The sequence below is a fragment of the Terrapene carolina genome, unplaced genomic scaffold, assembly GCF_002925995.2.
Source record: "Terrapene carolina triunguis isolate 2854851 unplaced genomic scaffold, T_m_triunguis-2.0 Scaffold85, whole genome shotgun sequence".
NCBI classification, from domain to species: Eukaryota; Metazoa; Chordata; order Testudines; family Emydidae; genus Terrapene; species Terrapene triunguis.
The window spans coordinates 48,483,146-48,508,147 of record NW_020664436.1 but is presented as its reverse complement, the minus strand read 5'-3'; the positions used below and the strand labels follow the sequence as shown (position 1 = coordinate 48,508,147).

General features: G+C 41.2%; 1 protein-coding gene across 6 annotated transcripts in view; it reads right to left on the bottom strand.

Moving 5' to 3' along the window:
- The window catches only part of NHSL1 (NHS like 1), a 255,714-nt gene that overhangs the window by 53,077 nt on the left and 177,635 nt on the right, over positions 1-25,002 (bottom strand). For all 6 annotated transcript variants that reach the window (XM_029911028.1, XM_029911030.1, XM_029911029.1 and 3 more), the window contains exon 2: positions 14,248-14,400. In XM_029911028.1, coding sequence (XP_029766888.1) covers positions 14,248-14,400 — 153 coding nt within the window. The remainder of the gene's footprint in view (positions 1-14,247; positions 14,401-25,002) is intronic.

Here is a 25,002-nt window from a genome sequence, read left to right as displayed (position 1 = left end):
ATACAAGTAATCCCATTTCTCCATATTTTAAGCATTTATCAGTTATCAGTAAAAAGGCCTGTGTTCCCTGAATTAATTTAACAATGGATGCTTACAAAATTAAAAAAAGACATTTTGGGTAGTTAAAGCAAAAGAAATAATTATTGCTCAGAAACGCCTCCATCAGGCGTTTTGTCTTGCATCCAAGGAAAATTAATTCAACTACAACTTCAGACCAACTGATAAAATCCCAAATTAACTGCCAGCTGGACTACGGGTAATTTCTACCAGCACTGCACGCATGGCAGAGCAGATGTCTCTATGCAAAGCTGCCTCAGTAGAGGAGGCTCTATGGACCAAGAAGAGAAGAGGGAGGAAAAGAACACACAGGAGCTGCCTTTGTACTAGAGGTCTTCTCTTTTGCTGAAGGAAAAAATGAACAAGTGACAAGCTGACAGCTGGATTTGCATGCCTGAAAAATTAGCTTGGCTAAATTCAGGGTGACTTCTTGGCACAGCCTTTCTCACTGAGACTTGTATCTGAAGAATGGGTTGGGGGATCATGGAGAAGGGCTATTAATTGTAATAGTCAGCTGAACTGTCAACCACAGAAATAAATCTGCTGACCAATATATGAAAACACATTTATCTATTCATTGCACACATCATTGGAAAATTATTCTATTCCCTGAGGTCAAAAATTCTTTCTTGTTGATTTTAAACATCTTAGGCAGTCTCATTTTATGCAAAAAAAAAAAAAAAAAAAAAAAAAAAAAGCTCCTTTTTATAGGTCACATCTATAAGCAGCACTTTGTATTAAAGTAACTTTTTAAAATTAGCGTCCATAAGAACTGTTTCTAAAAAACACCTGATAAGAAGATGGCAGTCCTATTAAAATGTGCAAGGCGTATCTCAATTTAAGGCAAACTGATTAAATGACATTTGTTGTTTTATGCTTTTTTGTTACTGGTTACCTGTTTTCCAATCAACTTCTATTTTAGAGACAGAGAAGTAACTTCCGTGGTAATAGTTCACCTTCACCTTTTGAATTTATTGCTGCATTATACTTGAAACAGCTGTGATCTTATGGACTGTGCATATGTTGAGTGTCAAGAGACCTGGGTTATATTCACAACTCTGCCACTGACTTGCTGTGCGACCTTGAACAAGTCACTTGGACTCTGGATGCCATCTATAAAATGAGGATAATACTGTTTATCTCTCACTTTGTATGGATGCAGAGTGCCAAAATATTATCTGCAATAAATCTGGTTTCTACAAATATCTCATTCTTAATAGGACATTAAAAGAAGGGTCTGATTTATGTTCCTATATAGCAACTAAGTCCCTTAGTCTAAATGAGCTAAACAACTTGCAACTAGTGAGGATGGATGGTCTAGTGGTTAGGACACTAGCCAGCAACCTGGGTTAATTCCCTGATCTGCTACAGACATCCTGTGTGACCTTGGCAAGTCATTTAAATCTCTCCGGGCCTCAATTCCCCATGTGTATAATGGGGATAACAGCACACCCCTACATCACAGGGGTGGTGTGAGGATAAATATGTTAAAAATTGTGACGTGCTCGGGTATTACAGTAATGGGGGCCATAACAGTACCTCAGACAGATACCAGTCTACAAATCACACAAGAATGCATTCAACCTGAAACAAATCCCATTTTGCCTGTCTAAATCCCCATATCATCTGCAGAACTGGACTATCACAGTGAATCTCTACATCAAAACTAGCTTTAAAATATGCCGCAGAGCCACACCACGATGACCAATACTGCCTGAAAGGCAAGTTCATGAACTTTATCTACACTACATCCAAAGCACCCATTTTGGACAGAGGACAACAATTTTCTCTTACTGAATCAGGAATTCCAACAGATGTGCTTCCACAACAGATTAGCTGAAAAATCTTTTGTTCAACAGTCTCTAGATGGTTTGGTTAATATTCTGTTTATTTAAGTTACTATAAAATTTCCTTGTCCCGCCCAACCCTTCTGCCATCCTCACCGCCTTCCCCTCAATGTACGGTTATGTTAACAAGTTTAGAACTTTGCTATATCAGTACACATATGAGGTGTCTCCTGGCATGCATAAGTCCAATAGGAAGTCTTTAGTCTTTGGGACTCAATGACACTTCATCCCCAATCAAGTAATTCCAGTGCTAGCACCTTCTTCACTAGTGGAGTGCACACTGCAAAATATATTTAATCTCATTGAAGAAATCATGGCTTAAATGGTCTCACAGAAGTGCCCAGTCTTTGCGACACACACACTATCCCAGCATTCCCCACACACCTTGCTCGCTTTAGAAGATCCTTTTGTAACTTTTTTTAACCTTTTCCTTCCCTTTTTCTTGTGTTCCTTCCTTGCTTCTCCTCTCCCCACTCCGCTCCACAATTTCAGAAACAGACTAGGTTGATAATTGTGCTCGCCATCGGCTAATTAGGGACCATCAGCTCAGACTCATGTCCATCACTGTCACTCCAATGGCTGTCAAGCCACCTTAGAGCGTTCTGTTCTTTTGGCTAGACTTAGAACCAGGCATCCCAGCCAGCTTTAAGCTGAAAGTAAAAGCTGATACTTTAAATGAAGCATACTCTCCTTGGATTTGTAATCACAACTGCAACATTAAGTATATGTTCTTAGTGATTTAATATATGTATACTGGGGGAGAGTTGTTTGTTTTAGTAAAAAGCAACAGAGGGTCCTGTGGCACCTTTAAGACTAACAGAGGTATTGGAGCATAAGCTTTCGTGGGTGAATGCCCACTTCATCAGACGCAAGTTTGTTTTAGTGTGCATCATGTCTGGAAGGTGTGTGTGGGGGTTCCTTGTACAGTATCTCAGACAAATAAGAGGTTGCTGCTGCATTCTTCAGGAAGGATCCAGACATGACTGAGAAGAAAGAGCTCTGCAACGGGTGACTCCCCGTTACATGTTTCGAATCATCAGCATATTTAAATATTTCCATTGTGCCTTTTCTCTCTTTCACTAGGGATGTAAAATGTTAACCGGTAAGCATTAGTCTTACCGGTTAACCCGCCTTAACTGTTAACTCCCAGACCTGCCGATCCGCCAGCCCCAGCAACCCCACGCTGGCCGGAGCCCAGGCCCCAGCCGCTTAATCAGTTAACCGTTTAAACGAAATATTTTAATCGTTTAAACTATAAACTTTTTAAATGGTATTTACATCCCTATCTTTCACCTGTCCCTTTCACAACCAGCAAATTCCAGCAGAGTGAATGATCTAAATGATTCACCAGTACAGAAAACCCAATCAGCTTTCTAAGGGCACTAAGCTAAAACAGACATAAACAAATATCATTTGTAACAAGCTGTCACTGGGGAGACTTCAAAATGATTATCTCCATTTGTCTTGGACTAATTTAAATTTCTATGGAGATGTAATACTGGTGCATTTACTGGTAATAAGTGTGATTAGTTTAACTGTGCCTTTTCTATATTCATTTATTCTTGCTTTTTCAATGCTGAAAGAAAAAGTAACCACCTTTTCTATCCTTTTTATGGACATTTGCTGTTTCTAAGACAACTGAACACAAACTGAACGTTTATATAAAAATATCCAGAGGCTTTCTTCTAACACATTTGGCTTCATTTTCAATTTAACATACTGGATTCTTAAAATATTGCAAACAAAAAGCCGAGTACATAGAACATCCCCCGCAAAATGCCAGATTGATAGTCCTGGAGATGGAGGCCTCTTAACCATAAATAGAACATCTACAGCACAGGGAGTAATGTCCCCACCCCACCACACCCGCAACAATAGTTCTCAACCAGATGCTGAGGGAATACCCTCAAGCTCATGTCTAAGCTAAAAAATAGGCCAGGTTTACACACACAATTTTAAACAGGTCTTTGTACTTGGTATAGACCCAGAAAGCTATGCTTTAAAATGATGGTCAACAACCAGCTAACAGGTTTTAAAATACGTCACCATCAGGTGCAAAATCCTATTTAACTTCATGTTATGTAATAGGTGTTCGCTAACGTGACAACATGATCTGTTTTCCTAGTCTGTACATGGCGTAAGAGTGACAAACTAGTTTCAGTGTTTATACATTCTTTATGGTTCTCTGAGGATGACAATAAAATGCCAGTCAGGTGGACAACTGAGATGGTTGTATTCTTGCAGTATGGACACCTGCCCACTAAGAACTCAACATAGCCTTGTCAACACTAGGAATTTCTATCAATTTCATCGATTCATAGCCAAACACTGACGCTATACCCATGCAAACCCCTAGTGTAGATAATGAAAGCTGTGATTTCCACCAGTGGATAATTTGCCCTACTTGAAATCAAAATCAATTACTCTGGTGCAAATCACAGCTTCCCTTGTCTACACTAGTGGTATGCACTGGTGTAGCTACATCAGCAACTGGACATCAGTTGCTGGATTCAGGGAAAATTCCCAATGTAGACAATGCCTGAGACAACTCACTCATTTCACATAGGTCACCAAATCAAGAAGCAGCTTTTGAACAGCCAGTTAGAAGTGAAAGATTCTGTGTCTCATTAGCAGTTATCTAAGGGCTTGTCTTCACTACCAGGGTAAGCCGACCTAAGTTACGCTACTTCAGCTACATTATTCACGTAGCTGGAGTCGACGTAGCTTAGGTCGACTTACTCCAGTATCTTCACTGCTCTGAGTCCATGGGAGATGCTCCCCAGTGGACTTCCCTTACACTTCTCAGGGAGCTGGAGTACCGGGGTCGACCGGAGAGCGCTCTGCCATCAATTTAGCAGTCTTCACTAGACCCGCTAAATCGATCTCTCCCCCCATAGTGGAGACCATCCCTGTTTGTCTTGACTAAGATTTAAAGGTATATTGTTAGAATGTATTAACTAAGGTCCCCCCCAGGTTTCAACTAGACCAGCTGGCACACATTAAAAGTACACACTGCCTTGGCTACACTAGACTTTAAAATGTATTAGATAAAACATTCTAAAACACACACTTTTTATCCTACTCAAGACAAATCCTAAGCTATTTAGCACCCCCTGCTTCCTATACAGGATTCTTGATAAAAGTTCAGTGTCAACAAAGCTATCAAGAAACAAGTTTTAAAAAATAAGATTTACATGAATGCCACCAAACACAGACACAAATTTGAAAAATTGTAAGGCTCAAAGGATTTAAGAATACTAGAGGAATATTACTATGGGCTTTGAGTGAAACATCAGACATACAAAATGTCTTTTAGAGGATTTTAAAAAAATCTATTCAGTAGGAATTTTGACAGTGTTTCTTAGCTACGTGTCGAGCATTCTACTGTAAAGTGCTTATAATGTGCCCTGTGTATATGTAATCCGTCTAAATATAACCAATGTATATATTTTCACACTCAATGGTGCGGGATTTAACAAAATCTATAGATTTGCATTCTGAGCATGCCCCAGTAAGCGTTCATTTCTCAGCATGAAAGCAATACTCAACATGTAAAGTCTAGATTCTTGGTGGAGTTTTGTCTAATTTCCTTTGAATACTTCTTTTCCCTTTTTAATTCCTTACAGAAAGGGCAGTTGGAATATGGAACTCTGCCAGAGTCAACAACAGATGTACTGTGAATTAATTCAAAAGGAGTAAAAAGGATAGAGTACACGGGTAGAGCTACCGGCACTAACTTGACTATTGAAACTAAAATAATGAGAAATAAGTTGATTTTTATTTCCTGGTTTTGGAAGAACAAGGCCTTGGTAGGACATATGGTCTGCTCCTAGCCCTTAATGGTCTTTTATTTCACTAAGGCTTTGGTGGGGAGCTCACATCTTGACATCTCTGTGAACCTAGACTAGACCTGTTGTTAATATTAAGTTGTTCCCCTTTACTTTGCAGCTCTTTAATGAAACACAAGATTACTGTTAAAACAATAATCTTCTCAGCAGGATTATCCACCAGTGGGGCTGACCCCAGCATTGCTCATCTGTACAGTGATCAAGCAGAGACCTGGTGAAAACAAAGGGTAATCACATACCTGTCCAGAGGTTCTTTCAGGATGGGATGCTAAAATCTGGTTTTATTGTATAATGTTAATCAGATGCCTTCTGGAATATAAATCAAACATTTCAATCACTGCTGCTAAAGACAGTTCTTGAACTTGGTTAACAGGACAAAACAGAAGCCACAGCCAGCAAACCCCGTTCCCCACAAGATAAGACGACTAATGAATCACCATAGAAACTGGTGCCTGGAGCATTGAGCCCTACAGTGTGCAAATAACCTGAATCAATACAACTGCAATGTAAAATCAGTAATTTATGCACGAAGCCTCTGCAGATGTGTACAAATAGCATAGAAGTTGGCCTACTGGACCTCCTGTCCTTAATATGTCTATTATATGTGGGATTACTGTACAGTCTTTTACCAGGGTCAATACCTTAAATCTATTTGGAAATTAGTGTAGAACATAGTGGTAATAAAACATTACCCCCTGTGCAGCAATCTGCACTGGATGAGGTCAACTTTGGTGTGACTTTTAAGGTGTTGGTTACCACCGATTTAACCCCCGGCTAACTCAAAAACTGGATGCCTCTATCTCTGAGTGATATCGGGGCAGCTGTGATCAGCTGAAGCCTTGTCTACACTGAGTATTTGTCTCAGTTCCAGAAATCAGCGGTCAACCACTGAAGCAACTGCAACCCCCATGTGTAGACAAAGAAAGCCATGATTTGCACCAGTAGAGCTAACCTGTTTTTTTCCACCAGTGCAGCTACACTGGTGGCTGGCTGGGATTGAGACAATTTCTCATTGCAAACAGGGCCTTAGCCACTTGATATAATTCTCTTCTCTCCCTCCCTTTCCCAATATCTCCCTCTGGTTTAAATCCAAACTTGTATGGGTTTCTCAGTGACATATCCTTGATTCCAGAAGGCAATTTCCCCACCTTAGCCCTGATTTGGTGATCTTCAGTTTGTGCTGAAATGTGTATCTGTTCTAACTAGCTTTGGATAGTTCAACATAGTTCAATTAGCTGTACCATGGTCATGCATCCTAACATGTCTCGTGCTGTTGCCCTTGTTGCTGGTCACTTTTTAAATTACTGATCAGCTAGCTAGTTGAGGATTATTTTCAATTTACATTTTATACAAGACAACTGCTTGTGTTACTATTACTATTAATAGAATTATTACTGCTACTGCAGATCTCTGATACTGGTTGAAGGTCACAGTGCATCATCCTTTAGGTACTACCACGTTACATAGAAACAAGTCAAATCTGTGGGGAAAACTCTGGCGACGTGTGGAGAGGGACAGTGATTATGTAGGGTGCAAACCCCTCCATTTTGCACAGCCTCTTGGTCATATAGCTCAAAGGGGCTGGAGATGGGAAGATTCTGGAAACTACAGCAATAAGAGGCATTTTCCCTCTGCAGCACAGATTAAAATCCGAATAAAAACCAAAAAAGGATTAGTTAATGCTGCTCAGAGCAACATTAATCGTCCATATGCTGTGACTCCCCCTTGGTGGAGTCACAGAACTCAGCAAGAGACCCGGTAAGCCAATGACAACATAGAAGTAAACAGGCCAAGCTGCCATTTGGCCTTGAAACAGGGTATATAGTGCAGCTGGTCAGGATCTATTTGGGAGCTTGATTTCCTGCACAGCCGCCATCCTCCTTTACTTGTCTTCGCCCATTCACCTCCACTTATCCCACAGAGGAAATATTCACATGAACTGTAGAGTTCTCTAAGATCCACAGAATTTTGGTACAGTTTTGTTCCATTCTGCATGTTTTATGATGGGGAACATAGGGAATCTGTGAGAATATGAATGAGATCCTTGCTAAGATGAACTCTCTGGGAATGGACTGTAAGACCAGCTTGGACATGAAGGACAGTGAAACAGGTACTTTGGATGGCAATGTTTAATCTTCAACATGTTCCACTCCCACCTCCCACCCGCCGCTCCCCTTTCCCATCTGATTTATTGGATATTCCAAGATCTTGGTTGTGCCAAACACTCACGTCCAATAAAGAGAGGAGACAGGTTATTTGGCCGGTGGAATAGACTGTCTCAAATAATGGCATACATTATGTAATCAGGGTACCATACTCTACTTTTTTTAAAAACAGTTAAGCAATACATTGAAATGAGGGGGGTATTTTATTATTAAATTCAACTGAGCTTGCACTCCATTCCAAAGCCTCATATTAGGCCATTTATAATTTTCCTGAAAAGCACACACATGGATTATGAGCTGAAATTTCTCACACTAGAAGTCTTCTTAGTTTTTAAAAACACCTACATCAAAATCCATTCAGCATTTCTTTGTGAATAAACACAAAAATGTACATTGTTAATTTCACAGGTTTTGTTTTTCAATTCAGATCATACATAAACATCTTGGTTTTAAAAGCTTCATATGGAACTTATGTACTGCATGAAATCATAAATGAGGATTAGCACCTTTACCTCATTTGAACAAATCTGGATGCCAGATGTAGACATTCATATTTTAAAGTAATTTTATAAGCAAGCAAAGTTGGGTCTTCTCCTTGCTTAATATCAGAAAGACATAGCTGTGGTTTATGGGTGCAAGAATTTTAAATACAACACTCATCAGCATATACAACTGCATGTTGTTTCTCAAACTGATTATTACGTTTATAAAATTAAACAAGGTAAAAACACAAATAAAAACACGTGCATGTGTTTCCTGAAGAGATGAACAAGAAATGTATGTAAAGATCGCTGCTGAATGCCATTCCTCCCATGAAACAATATCCCTCCTTAACCTTTAAATGTACTACATACCAAGCAGATCACACAATTACAAAAAGCTACTGGTATAACTATTATCATTATGTATATGTTTTACATAGTGCTGATCAAAAGCCCATTAAAATCGATTAAAAGACTCCCATTCACTTCGCCAGGCTTTTGGTCAGCCCCATAATGTCTAAAACCTGCTGAACTTTTAAAATTATACCAGTGTGAGTAGGTATGAACTTAAATAATTTAAAAAACTAAGGAGGTTTGACCTGCTTACCTCTAGAAAGGTAACACCAGAGAACTCCTTGACAGCAATCCACTTTTTTGTGTGTTTTTATTATTTTGAAAAATGTCAAACATTTGATATGTTACCAGGTGGCTTTAGTGCCAACTACTCTGCTTCTGCTTTGTTATTTGTAACCTGAGTTGAATATTTATTTTTCATTGGGGCATCAGTGAATAAATCTACACAAAAATCACTAGCCTGGAATCAGACTGGCATGGGTAGGCAGTGGTATTGTTAAATCTCATAAGCTAAGGCTAAGCAAAGCTGGGACCCAACACTATTTGGATGGGCAATCTCTCTGGAACAAACACTTTCATGCACCAGACTACAGCAATCAGTTGCTTTCCAATGACCTCACATCCTGTAGTTTTGGCAGCAATTGTCCTACTGCCTTAGACCTCATTTTAACATTTAACAAATATTATACATTTTGAATATTAATATGTTAAAAATGAAGTTTAATCACAGAGTCAAGAAATTCAGAATCCAGGTTCCCATAGCAACCTAACTCTGCTCTTATGCAATTGCATTTCATTGGGGCCTTTTACTACATAATAACAGAGTCTTGGGTAGTTATTAAACAAATAATACAACATAACATAATGCAAAGAATTGCAGTTTATTCTCCAATCATAAATGCACATATGTAGGCTTTGAAAAATCCACTCGTCCTTCTAGAAGTGGTGAGTAGAAAACTAACCCTAGACAGTAATGAGTCCTCTGCCAAAAATTTCAGCAGAACTTTAAGTTGAATAAAGCTCATCTCTAGACTTAAGGTTATGAAGATAAACTCCCAAACGTGACTCAGTGCAAAGGTGTCTTCTTAATTCTGCAAGGCTTTCCCAAGCTGCAGCACAGTAACATTGACAAGACTTTGGCCAATTCATTTGCAGTGTGTATTGACACAGAGCCCTGCAGTCATCAGTAAAATTGACAAGCATTGTGTCAATTTCATGTCAGTTTTACTCTGCGGCTACTTGGGATGCCATGAGTAGAGCAGAGGGAAGCTTTGGAATTACTCTCAGGGAGACATAAACTAAAATCATAGGCTGAGGAAAAGATGGTGTAGTGGAGATCTCCTTCCATGTTGGCAGCCAAGAGACAGGTGGAGGAGTAGTGATGCACTGCCAATACTTTACCAAGGGAATCTCATAAAAATTCTCTCCTTTAACTTACGATAAATTCTGTGTAATAGGGGTTCAGGCACCTGCAGAAGAAAGTGGTAAGAAAGAGCGGACATATTTATTTATTTTTCCATCTAACCTAAACCCTTTATGACCAAAGAGGGAGACAAAACTACATGGAAAACTTATATTTAGTGCACTGTAAATGTTTGCACTTTGATTCTGAAAAACATACTGAGGTATCAGTATAACAGAGTATTCAACAGCTGCAACATGAAATGTAACTTTTAGTTTTGCTTTAACTAGAAAATGGAGAGGGGCTTTATGAAAGACCAGGGGTCGGCAAACCTTCGGCACACAGCCCATCAGAGTAATCTGCTGGCAAGCCGCCAGACATTTTGTTTACATTGACCGGGGTGGCCAACCTGAGCCTGAGAAGGAGCCAGAATTTATCAAAGTACATTGCCAAAGAGCCGCAGTAATACGTCAGCTCCCCCCACCCCCACCCGCCCCCGCTCCCAATGCCTCCCGCCCACTGGCAGCCCGGCCGATCAGCGCCTCCCCCCTCCCTCCCTGCACTGCTTGATCAGCTGTTTCGTGGCGTGCAGGAGACTTGGGGGGGGGAGGGGGAGGAGCGAGGGCATCGCAGGCTCAGAGGAGGGGGCGGGAAGGGGTGGAGTGGGGGCAGGGTCTGTGGCAGAGCCAGGGGTTGAGCAGTGAGCACCCCCCTGCACATTGGAAAGTTGGCACCTGTAGCTCCAGCCCTGGAGTCAGTGCCTATACAAGGAGCCGCATATTAACTTCTGAAGAGCTGCATGTGGCTCCGGAGCCACAGGTTGGCCACCCTGACATTGACCATCCGCAGGCACAGCCCCCCACAGCTCCCAGTGGCCGTGGTTTGCCGTTCCCAGCCAATGGGAGCTGCGGGATGGGCTGTGTACTGAAGGTTGCAGACCCCTGTGAAAAACCTTTTAGCATGATCCAGGAATATCCCCCTGCCTGAACTCTTTGAAAATACCTGATGTGGTGCTCTTCAGTTTGGTGTTTTATGAGCCCAAGGCACAGATGTGTTAACAGTATCCAGAGATGATGTAAACTAAGATAACCCCCCTTCAATTTGATGGCAGAATAGTAACAAGGGCTTGTGCCCCCCCCTCTCTGGGGAGGGGCAGAGTAGCAGCGATCACTCTCCTAGCCTGAGGGAGGAGTAGCAGGGAAGAAAGGAAGCTCCTTCTCCTTGCCAGAAGCCAGGACTTAAATTTATCAGCCTGTGAAGGTCTAATATGACAAATGAAGGCCCCAGACAGGTACATGGGCAGCACCAGAGTATGAATTCCAGAACTTTTTGCCTTTATTACATTGAAAAAGGGGAAAGGGTGGGAGAAGTTAACTAGGGCATCACCCATGGATCGCTCAACACTTCCCAGCCCCATATCTTTCATATCAGCCTCTAGCTAGTCGGGGTGACACACATTTTTTAAGCCTGGGACATATCTAATATTTTGTATTATTGCAGAGATCTGCTGTGACCCTATAACATTGCCCACACATAGGGTGACCAGATGTCCCATTTTTTTATAGGGACAGTCCAGTTTTTTGGGACTTTTTCTAATATAGGCGCCTATTACTCCCCCACCCCCTGTCCCATTTTTTCCACAGTTGCTATCTGGTCACCCTACTCACACGTGATGGGACAGTTTTAATATTGCTATGGGAACCTTCACTTTCAGTCATGCAAGTCAGAATATTCAAACATCAAAAGATGAGAAAACCGTGTTAACGCTGGACCAGAAATCTCACTGATGAGATAATTTAAAAAACAGCATCAAAGTAGGTTTGTTTGTTTGTTTGTTAGTAAATGTGAAGTAATTTTTTCCTTCTGATGTTCACTACCAGCCCTTGGAAACATGAAACCGAAACCTGTTTCCTTATCAAAGTTTCCTCAATTGTGTGCATACACTGATTTGTTTTTGTGGGGTTGCTTATTATAAGTAATTAGCAGCTAGCATTGAAGCATTATTTTAAAGAAAAAGAGTTACAGAAAAAGCTAGCAGTAGTTCCCACTGACTTTGATATCTTGAAGCTTATATATTGGGCTGAGGAGAATAAAAGCACCTACTTCACACTGTAATATGGTTTTATATATATAAATCTATTAAAGATAGAACTGGAAATTCATCCCTGATATAACTATTGAAGGAAAGCCACAGCAGGCATGAATTCGGCCCATATATTTTTCTTTCATTAAGTTTCCAGGACAGATGATAAGAAAATGGAAGAACAAGTAGTTAAGACTTGACAGTACAAAATTTAAGTACTAACTGCATTTTCTGTAAGCTACAGTGGGAAAATACCTTTCTATTGTAAATAGCTGACAAGCATGTCTTGTATGTGCACTGTAAGCCTACCTCTATAAGAGATAGTTCAAGGCTAAAGTTCTGCACAAATATATTAACCCAGTAATAAATTTAAGTGCATGCAGGGTATTTGCTGAGTCGTGCGTGATCTAATAATGTTGGCTGTGAAGAGTACCCTATTAAATTACAGTCAAAGGCATAAATAAGAGATGGTGAAACCCAATTAACTGAAGTGGTAAGAGAACTGAAACAAAACAAACAAAAATATGGCAACAAAATGTTTCTCCATTCAAAAGGCAAGCCACTAACGCAAATATTTTCTGCAAACCAAATCACAAGGCGCTTTTACTCAGGCCCAATCCAGTGAGGTGCTTAGTGCCTTCAGGTCCCATTGAAATCAATGGAAGTTGAAGGATTTGGCACTTTGCAGGTATGGGACCTTGGTGCAGGGACACCATCTTCATTGAATAATACACACAAGGGTAAACATTTTTTTTTTTTTAATTCCTATACACCGAGACTGTCTCAAAACTCTACTTCCACCCACAGGTGGATGATGTTCCAAACTTTTCTCCATTGACTGCTCTTGTTCAAATGGCTGCACTAACAGAACATAGTGTCGCTAATGCCAAAGATAATGCAATGGTGGCCCTGGTCATAGACACATGGACAGGCTAGCAAGAAGCCATCTGTATAGACTTACTTTGTAAACAATCTTATAGAAAAAAATGGGTAACTCTTTTTATAAGATTCTTTCTAACACAGAAACTCAATCAAACTCCAGGACAGTTTCTAATTCTTATCTAAAACCTTGGAGCCACACTGTGCATTTCAGTGTGCACCTTGCACATCCATGGCCTTTCATTGAGAGCTGTGCATGTGTATGTGAGGGCAGAATTTAGTTCTTAAAAGTTTGATGCAACTTTTTGTGAACAAGGAGCTATACTACAGAAAGCATCCTTGGAAGTTGATTTTAAAGCAGCCACCCTCCCACACATGTGATACTAGACCACTTTCAGCAGAACTGATGACAAAGATGCCAATTCTGCCTGGCTATTTCTTAAGACAATAAATGGGCTGATTCAGAATTTTAAGATATAGTCATTATTGAAAAGAAGGCTCTGAAGACAGATGTGAATTTATAAAGGCACCAAGTCATCTAAGGCAGTTTTTCTGCCCTCCATATGAGAGTTCAGCGCACCAAAGCTGGGGATTTACTCATCTCTCTATGGCAGACAGGGCCGGCTCCAGGCACCAGCGTAGGAAGCAGGTGCTTGGGGCGGCCAATTCAAAGGGGCGGCACTCCGTCCGGTATCAGGGCGGCACATCTGGGTCGGCGGCGGGTCCCTCATTCCCTCTCTTCCTCTTTGAGCTGCTGCCGAAGAGGAAGAGAGGGAGGACCCGCCGCTGAACTGCTGCAGAAGAAGTGGCATGATTGAGCTGCCGCCGAAGTGCTGTCGCTCTTTTTTTTTTTGCCGCTTGGGGCGGCAGAAAAGCTGGAGCCGGCCCTTATGGCAGAAAGAATTACTTCCCCCCACTCCTCTGACAAATGTCATCCAACACACCTGACATCTGTTTAAGACTGCAGAACAAGCTGTTTCTTTTGGAGTATAAGAAACTCAAATATGCTTTTAAAGAATCAAAAGCCCAGTGACAAAGCCAGGCTCTCTAGTGGCACAGAGAACAGAACCATGTAAGTTACTGAATTTCTCTCCAAGTTCTTAGCAACAGCTTTACTGCCAGCATCTTACCTCTTAGTACCGACTTAAGGTTCAGCTTGGCTTGGCGATGCAGATCCTCCACACAAGGTGGCCTCGTGGAGGGCAGGAACACATTTTCCTGCTGGTGCCAGGGAGCAGTATAATGGACTGTCCATCTACTTTCTTCATCTAGGTTGGAGACAGCTGCAAAGAAAGAGAGAGAATGTAATGCACAAATTAAATGCAGCTGAATGAGGACTAAGAATAAATGGTGGGGAGGAGTGGGAACTGAGGATACTAATATAAAAACAGACTGGGGCGCTTCAGATTTCACATTGGTATAAATCAGAAGCAACTCCATTGACATTAATAAGATGACATTGGCTTTACACCATTATGAGTGAGAGCAGAGTCTGGCTCACTGCCTTTACACATCACAGCATCACACATCGGTCACATACTGGCCAGGCCACAATAGCAACTTGGCAGGATCCCAATGGCCACACCTAACTTGCCAATACATTTGCATAAAAATATATTAAAATAAAGCACTTCTCAAGTTCAAAATTTTTTAAAAACATTATCTAGTAATAAATCAACTACTTAATTAACAAAAGTACACCACCATAATATTTACTTATAATTTATCTTCCCTGAGAGATAGACATTACTTGTTATCTAAAGTTTGCTATCAACATAAACACTTGTTGTTGAACAGTCTTACCCCTGTCTCTGTAGGGACAGGAAAAGGGCAGCTGGGGTATCACCCCTCTAGCAGCATTTGCCTTTCAGAGCATATGCTGTGCATCCAAATCTCCAAAGCAAAAAACTACAGCTGTGCCTGTCTCCCGAGCACCTGTTATGCTGACTCAACCAAACTGTGTTGGTCACCTAGCTGTTCTCCATCCTCTTGTCCCTGTTTCTGAGTTTTCATTACCTCTCATTTGTTGCAGTTAGGAATAGCATTTAAATCATGGCGCTCCTACTACAATATATATCGCAGCACCACCTAGCATTGTATCATTATTAAGCATTAGAAATGTAATGCCTTGTATAATGGCAGAGGAGCTGTACAGGCTATAAAGCACAGGGTGAAGGTGACAGCTTCCTTACATCTGAAAAATGACAGATTTCATCACAGCACACTGCCTAGAAGAATAATTTCAATTGTAAAATAATTGCATTGATTAGTTAAAACAAAATAAAGGAACTCACAAATTAACTTCAGAATCTCGATACAAAAGTATGCTACAAGAAATGCAGTAAAAGAGGACTCACTTTTGGAGGCTTTTAACTGAATTTCTTTGTGGTTTTCTGTCCGATCTTTTAATAAATGCTTTCATAATATTTTGTTGGAACATTCATTTGCTCATACATTTGCTTGGCCATGTGGCCTGGCCCCTCCCCTCTTCTACCTACTTTCATTGTACTGGATGTGATAGAAAACACCTCATGCAGCAGGGCAGACAATGCTGACGTGGTGTATGGCTGCATTCTCTGTCCTTGCTAATCAGAGGTCAAATCCAAATGATAACAAACAGACAAGTCACTTATTATCTGATCACAATATCAATCATCCTAGAATTATAGGAAACAAAAGGTACATTGGCTGACTGACTTACCAGGAAAGAACCCCTACCCCTGGCATTCACCTTACAAAATAAGAAAAGACGACAGACACCAGCCATATTACTGCCCAGCTCTACTCAATGCCATACTAAGAGCAGTCTATTGCTTATCTAGAGCATAATTAAAACCACCAAGACGTGCTACACATACTCAGACGGACAGATCAAACTCAACTAGCCTGTCTCAATGGATTAAATCTCACCAGCTAAATATGCAAGTAAATCAAGTATCTCAATGATTTTTTAAAAAGTTTATGACTACAATGATATTACACAATGAAACAGCACCACAAATTTCTGCACAAGTTCAGCAGCTGTACAGCTGGGGCTACCAGAAGATGTTATAGTAATACCTTGGCATACAATGATGATATATACACAGAGCAGCAAGTTACACCAAGAGGCTTTCAAATCTCATAATCAAACAGCTTACATTAAATGAAAAAGTTTTGCTTCTTCAAAGCCATTTAGAGCAGTGCTTCTCAAACTTTTGTACTGGTGACCCCTTTCACATAGCAAGCCTCTGGGTGCAACCCCCCTTATAAATAAAAAACACTTTTTAATATATTTAACACCATTATAAATTCTGGAGGCAAAGCAGGGTTTAGGGTGGAAGCTGACAGCTTGTGACTCTCCATGTAATAACTTTGCGACCCCGAGGGGTCCCAACCCCCAGTTTGAGAACCCCTGATTTAGAGGGACAAAGGAAATCAAAGTAAGTTAACACTCATTCACTCTTACAAAGAAGAAGATGCTCAGGAACATTGCCTTCCGTAACGCTGCCTCTGCACATTTTGAAACAGGCAGTGAAAGAGAAATGTACAGATTTTCCAATAAAGGTTTCTAGAAGGTATATATATACTGAGCTTTCCGACCAAAATTCCAACACTTTCCAGAAAGAACACTTGCATGCACACAACTACTTACTCTTCTTCTTGAAAAGTTTAATTAAAGATTTCAGCTTTGTGTTGATGAACACCACCATTTCCAAAGTGTCTCTCTGTGGTCCTGGAGTTTAGATCCCATAGAAAACAGGAGCAACAAGCAGGTGGCTGGTTTTCAATTTGTACTTGCCAAAGCTCTGCAAACCCTACTAACTTTGTCTCTTCCTACACTCCTTCTCCCACCCCCACCCCTGCCTCGTTTTGCACAACGGTGAGGTTGGCCTTATTGTCCTGGCAGTTAGAAACCATTAACAATCCTTGAACCTGAACGCCTCCTTCTGAAACATAATCCTGGGGGCTGAGAGCAGCTAGTTACAACTTGTGAAGGAAGAAAAAAAGAAAGCCAATCGTTCATATTTGCATTGAACCAAGATCAGGCTTTTTAACTCAATGCTCATTCATCCAGTTCACTCCCTAGCAAATCAACAGTTTTCCTCTCCTGGTTTCACTCCACCACAAACAGTGAGAATTGTAGATAATTTCCGTTTTCACTGCTCTAACAGGATCTTCCAAAATCCTTTACAGTGTAGCAGAGAGAAGAGTGGATACTTTCATGTCCCTCTTTTGTATAGCCCAGGCTACTTGTGAGTGTATGGAATTTGAACTGGCTGGGACAGTGAGGCTTTCAACTATTGTTTCCCAAACACGCCCCCAATCCCTTCCTCCTATTCCATAGGCAACATTTATGAGCAGCAAGGCTCTACAACTGAATCTCCATGGAGCTGTAAATGAGGGCTGCATTCTCGTGTAAATCAGGATGCCCTTCTTTCCCACCTCTCTTCTCTTCTCCGCCCCCCTTTCTTAATGTCCCAAGACCTGCATTTTAATTGTCCCCATCACAGAATTTTTCTTTGCATTTCCTTGCTCTCAAAATACTTCCTCCCCCCCCCTTTACAATTACAATAATGGAAACAGCCCAGCAATCTTACATGTTGAATTTCATTCAGTCACATGCTGAGCTGTCCTGATTAGGATCAACTTGGAAACTCCATTAACAAAATTAATAATAAGCTAATCAAACTATTTCTGTCTAATAAAGAAACTATAATTCAACAAATGACACCAGTACAAGAGCCTGACCTGAAAAGGCTTTTTGAAATACACTTTAACCTCATGACTTTAAATATTCCTGTACATAAGCACATCTACTTTTCTATTTAGACGTGAATTACTATTTTAAAGAGAAAATGCTAAGTACCCCATCAATCCGCTCAGCAGGGCATGCCCCTCATACAATGCTAAGATTCAAGAAGCAAGTCCTCCTTTACAAAGCAAGGCTCTGCAACTGCCTTGGGTTAACAATGAAAGGGTTTTTCTTTGGGGGGAAAAAATAGCAGCAGCAGGGGTCTTAGTCTGCCCCAAAAGCTGCTGCGAGTTCTAGCCTTCACAGTGCAGCATGCAGCAACTGTGCAGAATGGAAGCGATAATATTTTAAATTCATACATTGCCTCTCAGCTGAAAGGGCCCATAGCGCTTTACAAACCACAAGTGTTTAATATCACAGCCACCCTTGGGGGAAGGTCCCAGAGGCACTCTGTCCAGCTTAGAGGCACTCTGTCAGAAGGAGGCGCTCTGTCTGGCTCACCACTGAGGCAGTCAGCACATCCTGGAAGAGAACACACAAGAGTGGCAAGTGCTTCAGTGCTTGAAAGGATGCAGCATGCTTTTCCCCCAGGCTGGCACACAGCTGATGCAAAAAAGGGCCGGATGTGGCCTTGAACTTTTTCAGTCTCTCTTTGGGGAATGTAGCACTGCCAGTGATACTATGGCTCGCCAATATCCCCTTGCGTCTAGGGTGACCTGACAGCAAGTGTGAAAAATCGGGACGGGGGTGGGGGGTAATAGGAGCCTATATAAGAAAAAGATCCAAAAATCGGGACTGTCCCTATAAAATCGGGACATCTGGTCACCCTACTTGTGTCCCAGACGTGCAAGGACAGGGACTGACGCTTCTCCTTGTGTACATGAAAGGTGCCCTCCACCCTTGCTCACCTGTGCAGTGCCAGCCACATTCTAGCCCTACACAAATAACCACCACTAGAAATGCAGCTACCTAAGGGTTGGGGGCAAGAGTCAGACAGACAACCAGCATATAGCCCATTTGAAGCAGGTGAACCTCTACCGTTACGAGTTCCACATCCTCGGTTGTCAAGGTACTGATAAACTGCATGTTACTTATTTTACCTACCATGGAAGGATGAAGGGACTGAGCAACCTTTCTGGGACATTTCCAGTCTCTAGTCATCCTTGGAAGCAAGATTCTGAACCTTTTCCACAAATCTTGACCTCCAAAATGACAACACAGTCAACCACTGGGGGCTGACCCATAGTTAGGATGCGAGCCTGGACTTGGGAGAGACAGGGTTCAATTCCCTAACCTGCCATAGACTTCTTGTGTGACCTTGGGCAAGTCACTTAGTCTCTCTGTATCTTATTTTCCATCTGTAAATGGGGATAACAGCACTTCCCTACCTCACAGGGAAGTTGCGAGGATAAATCCCTTAAAGGTTATCAGGTGCGCCGATACTATGATCACGTAGGCTATATAAGTAGCTACTCTAAATATAGGTAGGTGTTTGGCAAGTTCAAAATGTTTGATAAAATGAGACCAAAACGGAAGTAATCATAGAATATCAGGGTTAGAAGGGACCTCAGGAGATCATCTAGTCCAACCCCCTGCTCAAAGCAGGACCAATCCCCAGACAGATTTTTGCCCCTAGATCCCTAAATGGCCCCCTTAAGGATTGAACTCACAACCCTGGGTTTAGCAGGCCAATGCTCAAACCACTGAGCTATCCCTCCCCCCAAAAAGTAATATGATGAAATGGTAAGGGATATTTTATTTGATGAGATCATTAATCCAAGCTGCTCCTCTGGTCCTACAGAATGAAACAACGCAGGTTATTACCTGGGGGGCGGGGCGGGGGGGGGGGAGGTTCAGAGCACCAAGAAAAGACAAGTAATTAAAAAAGCACATCATCTAGTATCACAAATGCCTATTCAAAACCTTGAGAGTAGTGTGCAGAATCGCTGGCAAACTTCTGCTTCTCTGTTTTTTCACCATATAGAAGTCTCTCTGCATATTCAATTTCAGGCAAGTTGAACAGTGCTCTTTTTTGGCTACTGTCAACATAGATTATTTTGTTTTGTTTTAAAGTCTGCTAATAACATTGCAACAGTGGCACTGTAGTTTATGATAAAGGACATGCACATGTTTTAAACCTTTGAAATACAGAAGGGTTGTAAATGAGCGATCCGTTATACATGGAGTGCTTGAAACACTGCACCCATCCCCCTCTTTAGAATTAGGTTTCCGGCTGACCTGTTCCATGACAACCATCTGGGACAGTCACCCTCTGACAATGACAGCCATATAAGAGGTCTGTGCCTGTGAAACTATCTGGAAATATTTTGTTTCCTCAGAAATATTTAAGGCAGACCACTGAGATAGCTTCCTTTATTATCTAACCTGCATTCACTTAATACATGGAACTCTGTCCCACGGCTACCAATCTTGTGAAAATCTGAGGCTTTAAGAACCAAGCGTCAAAACTAGACAAAACTGGAATGTTTATAAACAGGTTTACAACATATCTGCCAAAGGCACTATAGCAATTTAGCATGATGAGAACGTTTTCAATAAGCGTTGAATGTATTGTGTCCTCTACTATTCCTGCTTCTCATACTACACGACTGTATTATGCAAAACTCAGAAAATACTTAGCAAATAAAGAATCTAGTCACCATTTATTTCCATGCAGGCGAGGTTGAGTCAACGCCCCAAACTACACATACCATGAAGTTCATGCAATGAGTGATGTGCCAAGTTAGTACCAAATATACTTGCCATAGGCTCAAAATATAAATGTTAAAAGTGTAAGAGTTAGCCACCATATTGTTCAGCAAAAAGAAACAACAGTCACAGATGCTCTGGAAACTTTTTAAAAGGAGAGTTTTAAAAGATACAAATGCCTGGTTGAACAGGGAACTGCACTGTGAAAACTATTCCAGTGTATCTCCATTTTACATTTAATAAGTGAAATAATGGAGGAGAGATGTGTATTTCCAACATCAAATTAAATGTTTTTGCTCTTAAGAGACATGCCAGTCACCAAAAAATAAAATATATCAGTGCTACTCTTCTGCAATTCTTATGTCCATGCAATATGAAGTGGTTTCCACACGTATCTGAAGAAGGAGGGTATATATAGTATGACCATAGGCGCAGGTTAAGTATACTACTGAGAACTGCTCTCTGAGTCATCTCCCCATCAATCCCTTTAAGCAGGTGCTGCTGACAGAAGGAAACAACGACCGGGCTAAATCAGAATGTCACCCACCATATACAGTCTGAGCACATGTGCCCTGTATCTCCAGAGAGAGAAACAGGAAAGTGGGCCCAATCTTGCAAAGTGCTGAGCGCCTCCTCCAAGATACAGGGTGTCTTCCGCTTCCATTGATTTCAAAGGGAGTTGAGGGTGCTCAATATTTCACAGAATTGGGCCCTTAGACAGAATAGTTCTTTCTTTCTTTCCATTAAAAAAGGCTCTTGTAATAGATCAAGGAATACCAAGCAGCTCAGGTATGGAAAAGAGTGTCTAGCCATGTCCAGTTTTATGCCAGTTCCAGTCACCTTCCCTCATGCCATCAACCATTTGTAACCTTGAGATGGATCCAAAAGGCTGTTTTCATTTAGGGATAACTAATTTATAAATTAGAAAGGGTTCTTTCCCCCTTGGAGCCAATCACGTCTGGCCAGCTCAGGGTATTTTTTCCTGAGAACAAAAGTTAGTAGTTCCCACCACAAAGGCACTCCCAAGTGGAAATACATTCAGCTGCCCTCCTATCTTGAACTCAAGTCGCTCACAATGGCTTCTTTCAAGACAATCTCGCTCTTCATGAAGCACGATACTTCCCCAGCTACTAACAAATTATAATAATTAAATCTGGGATCAGGAGAAGGAGAAAGAGAGGGGAGGGAGAAGTATTTTATCCAAAAGCAGTTGTAAAAGAGAGGTCCATGCCCCACTTAACCCACTGGGGAGCCATGCCCAAAGGCTCTCTCTGCATAGGCGATTCCCAAGCAGGTATTGATTTAAAAGATATCACAACAGCGCCCTCATTTATTCATGCTCACAGGGGATTAGAGACTGCAGACTCTGGGAAGGAGGTCGAGGGGAGGTGAAGAATGAGGAAGATGAGAAGGGGAAGCAACAGGAGGGTAGATAAGAAACAGACTTTGATCGATCTGATTATCCTATTTAGGCCACAACACACGAAAGCTATTTCACTTCAACAGTTCAAAAATCTTCCCTCATATTCTCCAGCTATAGCATATAACCAAGTTGCCAAAGAGAGACAGGCTTTTAGGCAGAGCTGCACACAGGAAAAATAGCAGTTTCTTCAGGTAGGAACATCTTCAGTCAAATATTGCAAGAATGTGAAGGAGGAACGAGAACATTTAGCTACTGTGTGACTTTTTAATGTTTTGTTTTAAATTTAGGTGTGCATTTTTCTTTGTTCATTCCTGACTTTAGTTAAGGGAACATTAGCTCACAGAAGTTTGTTTTTTCTCCTGAGAAATATCTTTTTAGATTACATCGGAAAATATTCTTTATTGTAAATTTCAAATGTTACCTGTGTTTGATTGTGAGCCTGGGATTTGGTTTATAGAATTGATCAGAATCTAGGATGGCAGTTGAAGAAAAACTAGTCTTTCCAAAATCTAGATATCCTTCAGATTTATCAGATAAATTCAAGTTTATTGGTTTTTCTCAATCAATGCTAGTGAAAATAAACTATCAGATAGAAAACTTGGATTGGTCTTCTCGTTTTGTTTTTTCTATTGTAGGAGATTTTGGGGATGAGTGGGAGACCAACAAAGTCAATCACAAAAACTTCATTTCTGAACTTTTGTCCCACAGTGTCCCCTCATTCATTTCATAAGTCACATTTGGCAGCAGCTATGTATTTGTCAATCCGTAGTAATATCCAGCAACCATTTTAAACTAATCCCAGTCTCTCTATGGGTGTCCTGAGGGACACACACTTCCTGCTAGTTTCACGTATTTAAAAGTCACAGAAATCATTTGGATAATGTACCTCCATCTCCCCTTCCTACATTGCTCATCCTGACAGTTATATCTATACATGGACCAAGTGGATTTTTCATAGAGTGGAGAGGCAGGAGACCTGAGTTCTTCTTTCATCTCTTCCGCTGACTTTCTGTGTAACCTTCAGGTAAGTCATTGAACTCCCTATGCTCTGAGAGAAACACCCTTTGTATAGTCGGGGTAGTAATACCTCTCCACTTTTGCAAAGTGTTTTGTACTGTATAGATGAAAAAGATGCAAAATATCATCATTACTACACATTTACAGTACTGCCAACCACATGATCCAAAAATCATGAGCCTTAAAAAAATAACACTTTGCCATTAGGTGTTGGGACCTTTAGGATACACATTTTCAAGATATTTTTCTGCAGTAATGCGGGCTAGATGCTTGCTTTATGTAAATGAAAGATGAGATTCCCAGGTAGTAACTTCATTCCAGCAATTAGGGTTTTAAGAAAGACACCAAATATTGTGAGACACTTGATAAAAATCGCAAGAACTGGCAACACTGCTTTAAATACAAGTACAGTCTCCCTCAGACAAACAAAATCATTTAGCTCAAGTAATGTACTGACTTCATATAAATACGTGACTTTGTGTTGTGAGAAAGTGCAAGGAAGAATCATAATTTACTTAGGATGCCTCTGCAAACTGAGCCAACATCCATCCTCAAGTGTCTGCAGAAAATGTCTTTTGCTGGTCAATGGATGCATTGATCTCATGGTACCAAACATCAAAAAAATTGGAAAACAGAATTTAAACATTTTGTGTGGTTCAATTCCTCTTAATTAAAATGTCCCTATGATGCCCTTAAAATGAAAGATTAGTCCCATAAACGTACACTATTAATTTGTTGAACTTTAAAAAAAAAAATCATCATATGGATGCCAGGGCCGGATTAACCTTTTGTGGGGCCGTCGCCAAACATATTTGGGGCAATGGAGCATGGCATGGCAGGGGTGGCCCCGTTCCACCCAGCCCAGTGCGAGGGCACGGTTTACAAACCGGCAGTCACCAGACACGTAGTGGCTCACCTGACCCTGTGCTGCCAGCGTGCCCCTTTCCCTCGGGGACGGACCAGCGCCCCGCCACACAGCCTCTTCCCCCCCCAAAACACACACACACACACAGAGGAGAAAAATCTCTTTTGTGAAGTATTCAAGCTTTCACATCCTTTTAGCTGAGGAACAAGAAAGGTTTTACTCCAGCTCTCTAGTCCTCAAACAAAAACATGCAAGACAGAACTTCATATTCCTGATATACAAGGTTAACAAAAATAAACGGGGAATACAGGTAGGTGGGAATGACACACCCTTAAAAAGGAAGGTTAACTGTGTGAGAGGTTAGAAGGGGGAAAGACACTCTTATCCCCATTAGTAAAATACAACTATATGCTAACTAACAAAACTATTTACAATCTTTTTACAGGAAAGTTGAGCCAAAGAAGCTAGAAGCTACCAAAACAGTTCTTCCCACACTGTACGCAGGAACTGAAGAGGCAGTCGGTCCGTTCCGCCACTTACACCCTTAGCTTGCAGCACAAGAAGGCATAGTACACAGGTGCAGAACAAGGGACACAATCACTGAAGAATTTCTGGTCCTGGGGGGCACGGAGCACATGCACACCCACAGTGAATAGCCATCGGAACCAGCACTCAGAGAAGAATTATAGTTGATGCCCAATTAGCTCATGACATTTAGACTCAGTGAATGTACAAAATGCCCTTTTTATATACCAGTGCTGTAAGTGCATCAGCAAGAATAGAGTTAATAACAACAACAATAACAATGCAGCATTTATATAGTGCTTGATCTCTTCAAAACAACCTGCAAACCTTAACTAATGAATCCTCAAAACATCCACATCAAGTGGCTAAGAAAGCCCTTTTCACAGATGGGAAGAGAAGAAAGAGGTTGATAATTTGTCCAAAACCATATGGCAGATCAATTACAGAGCTAGGACGACAACTTGAACTGCTGATTCTATTTAGTGCTCTGCTCACACCTCTAACACAAGTCTGGCTAGGGTGGACACAGGCAGGGCTGAAGTTGGTTATAAAACATTTTTACAAAAATGTGCTATCGACTAACATGGGGACAACCCAGCAAACCTTCTCCA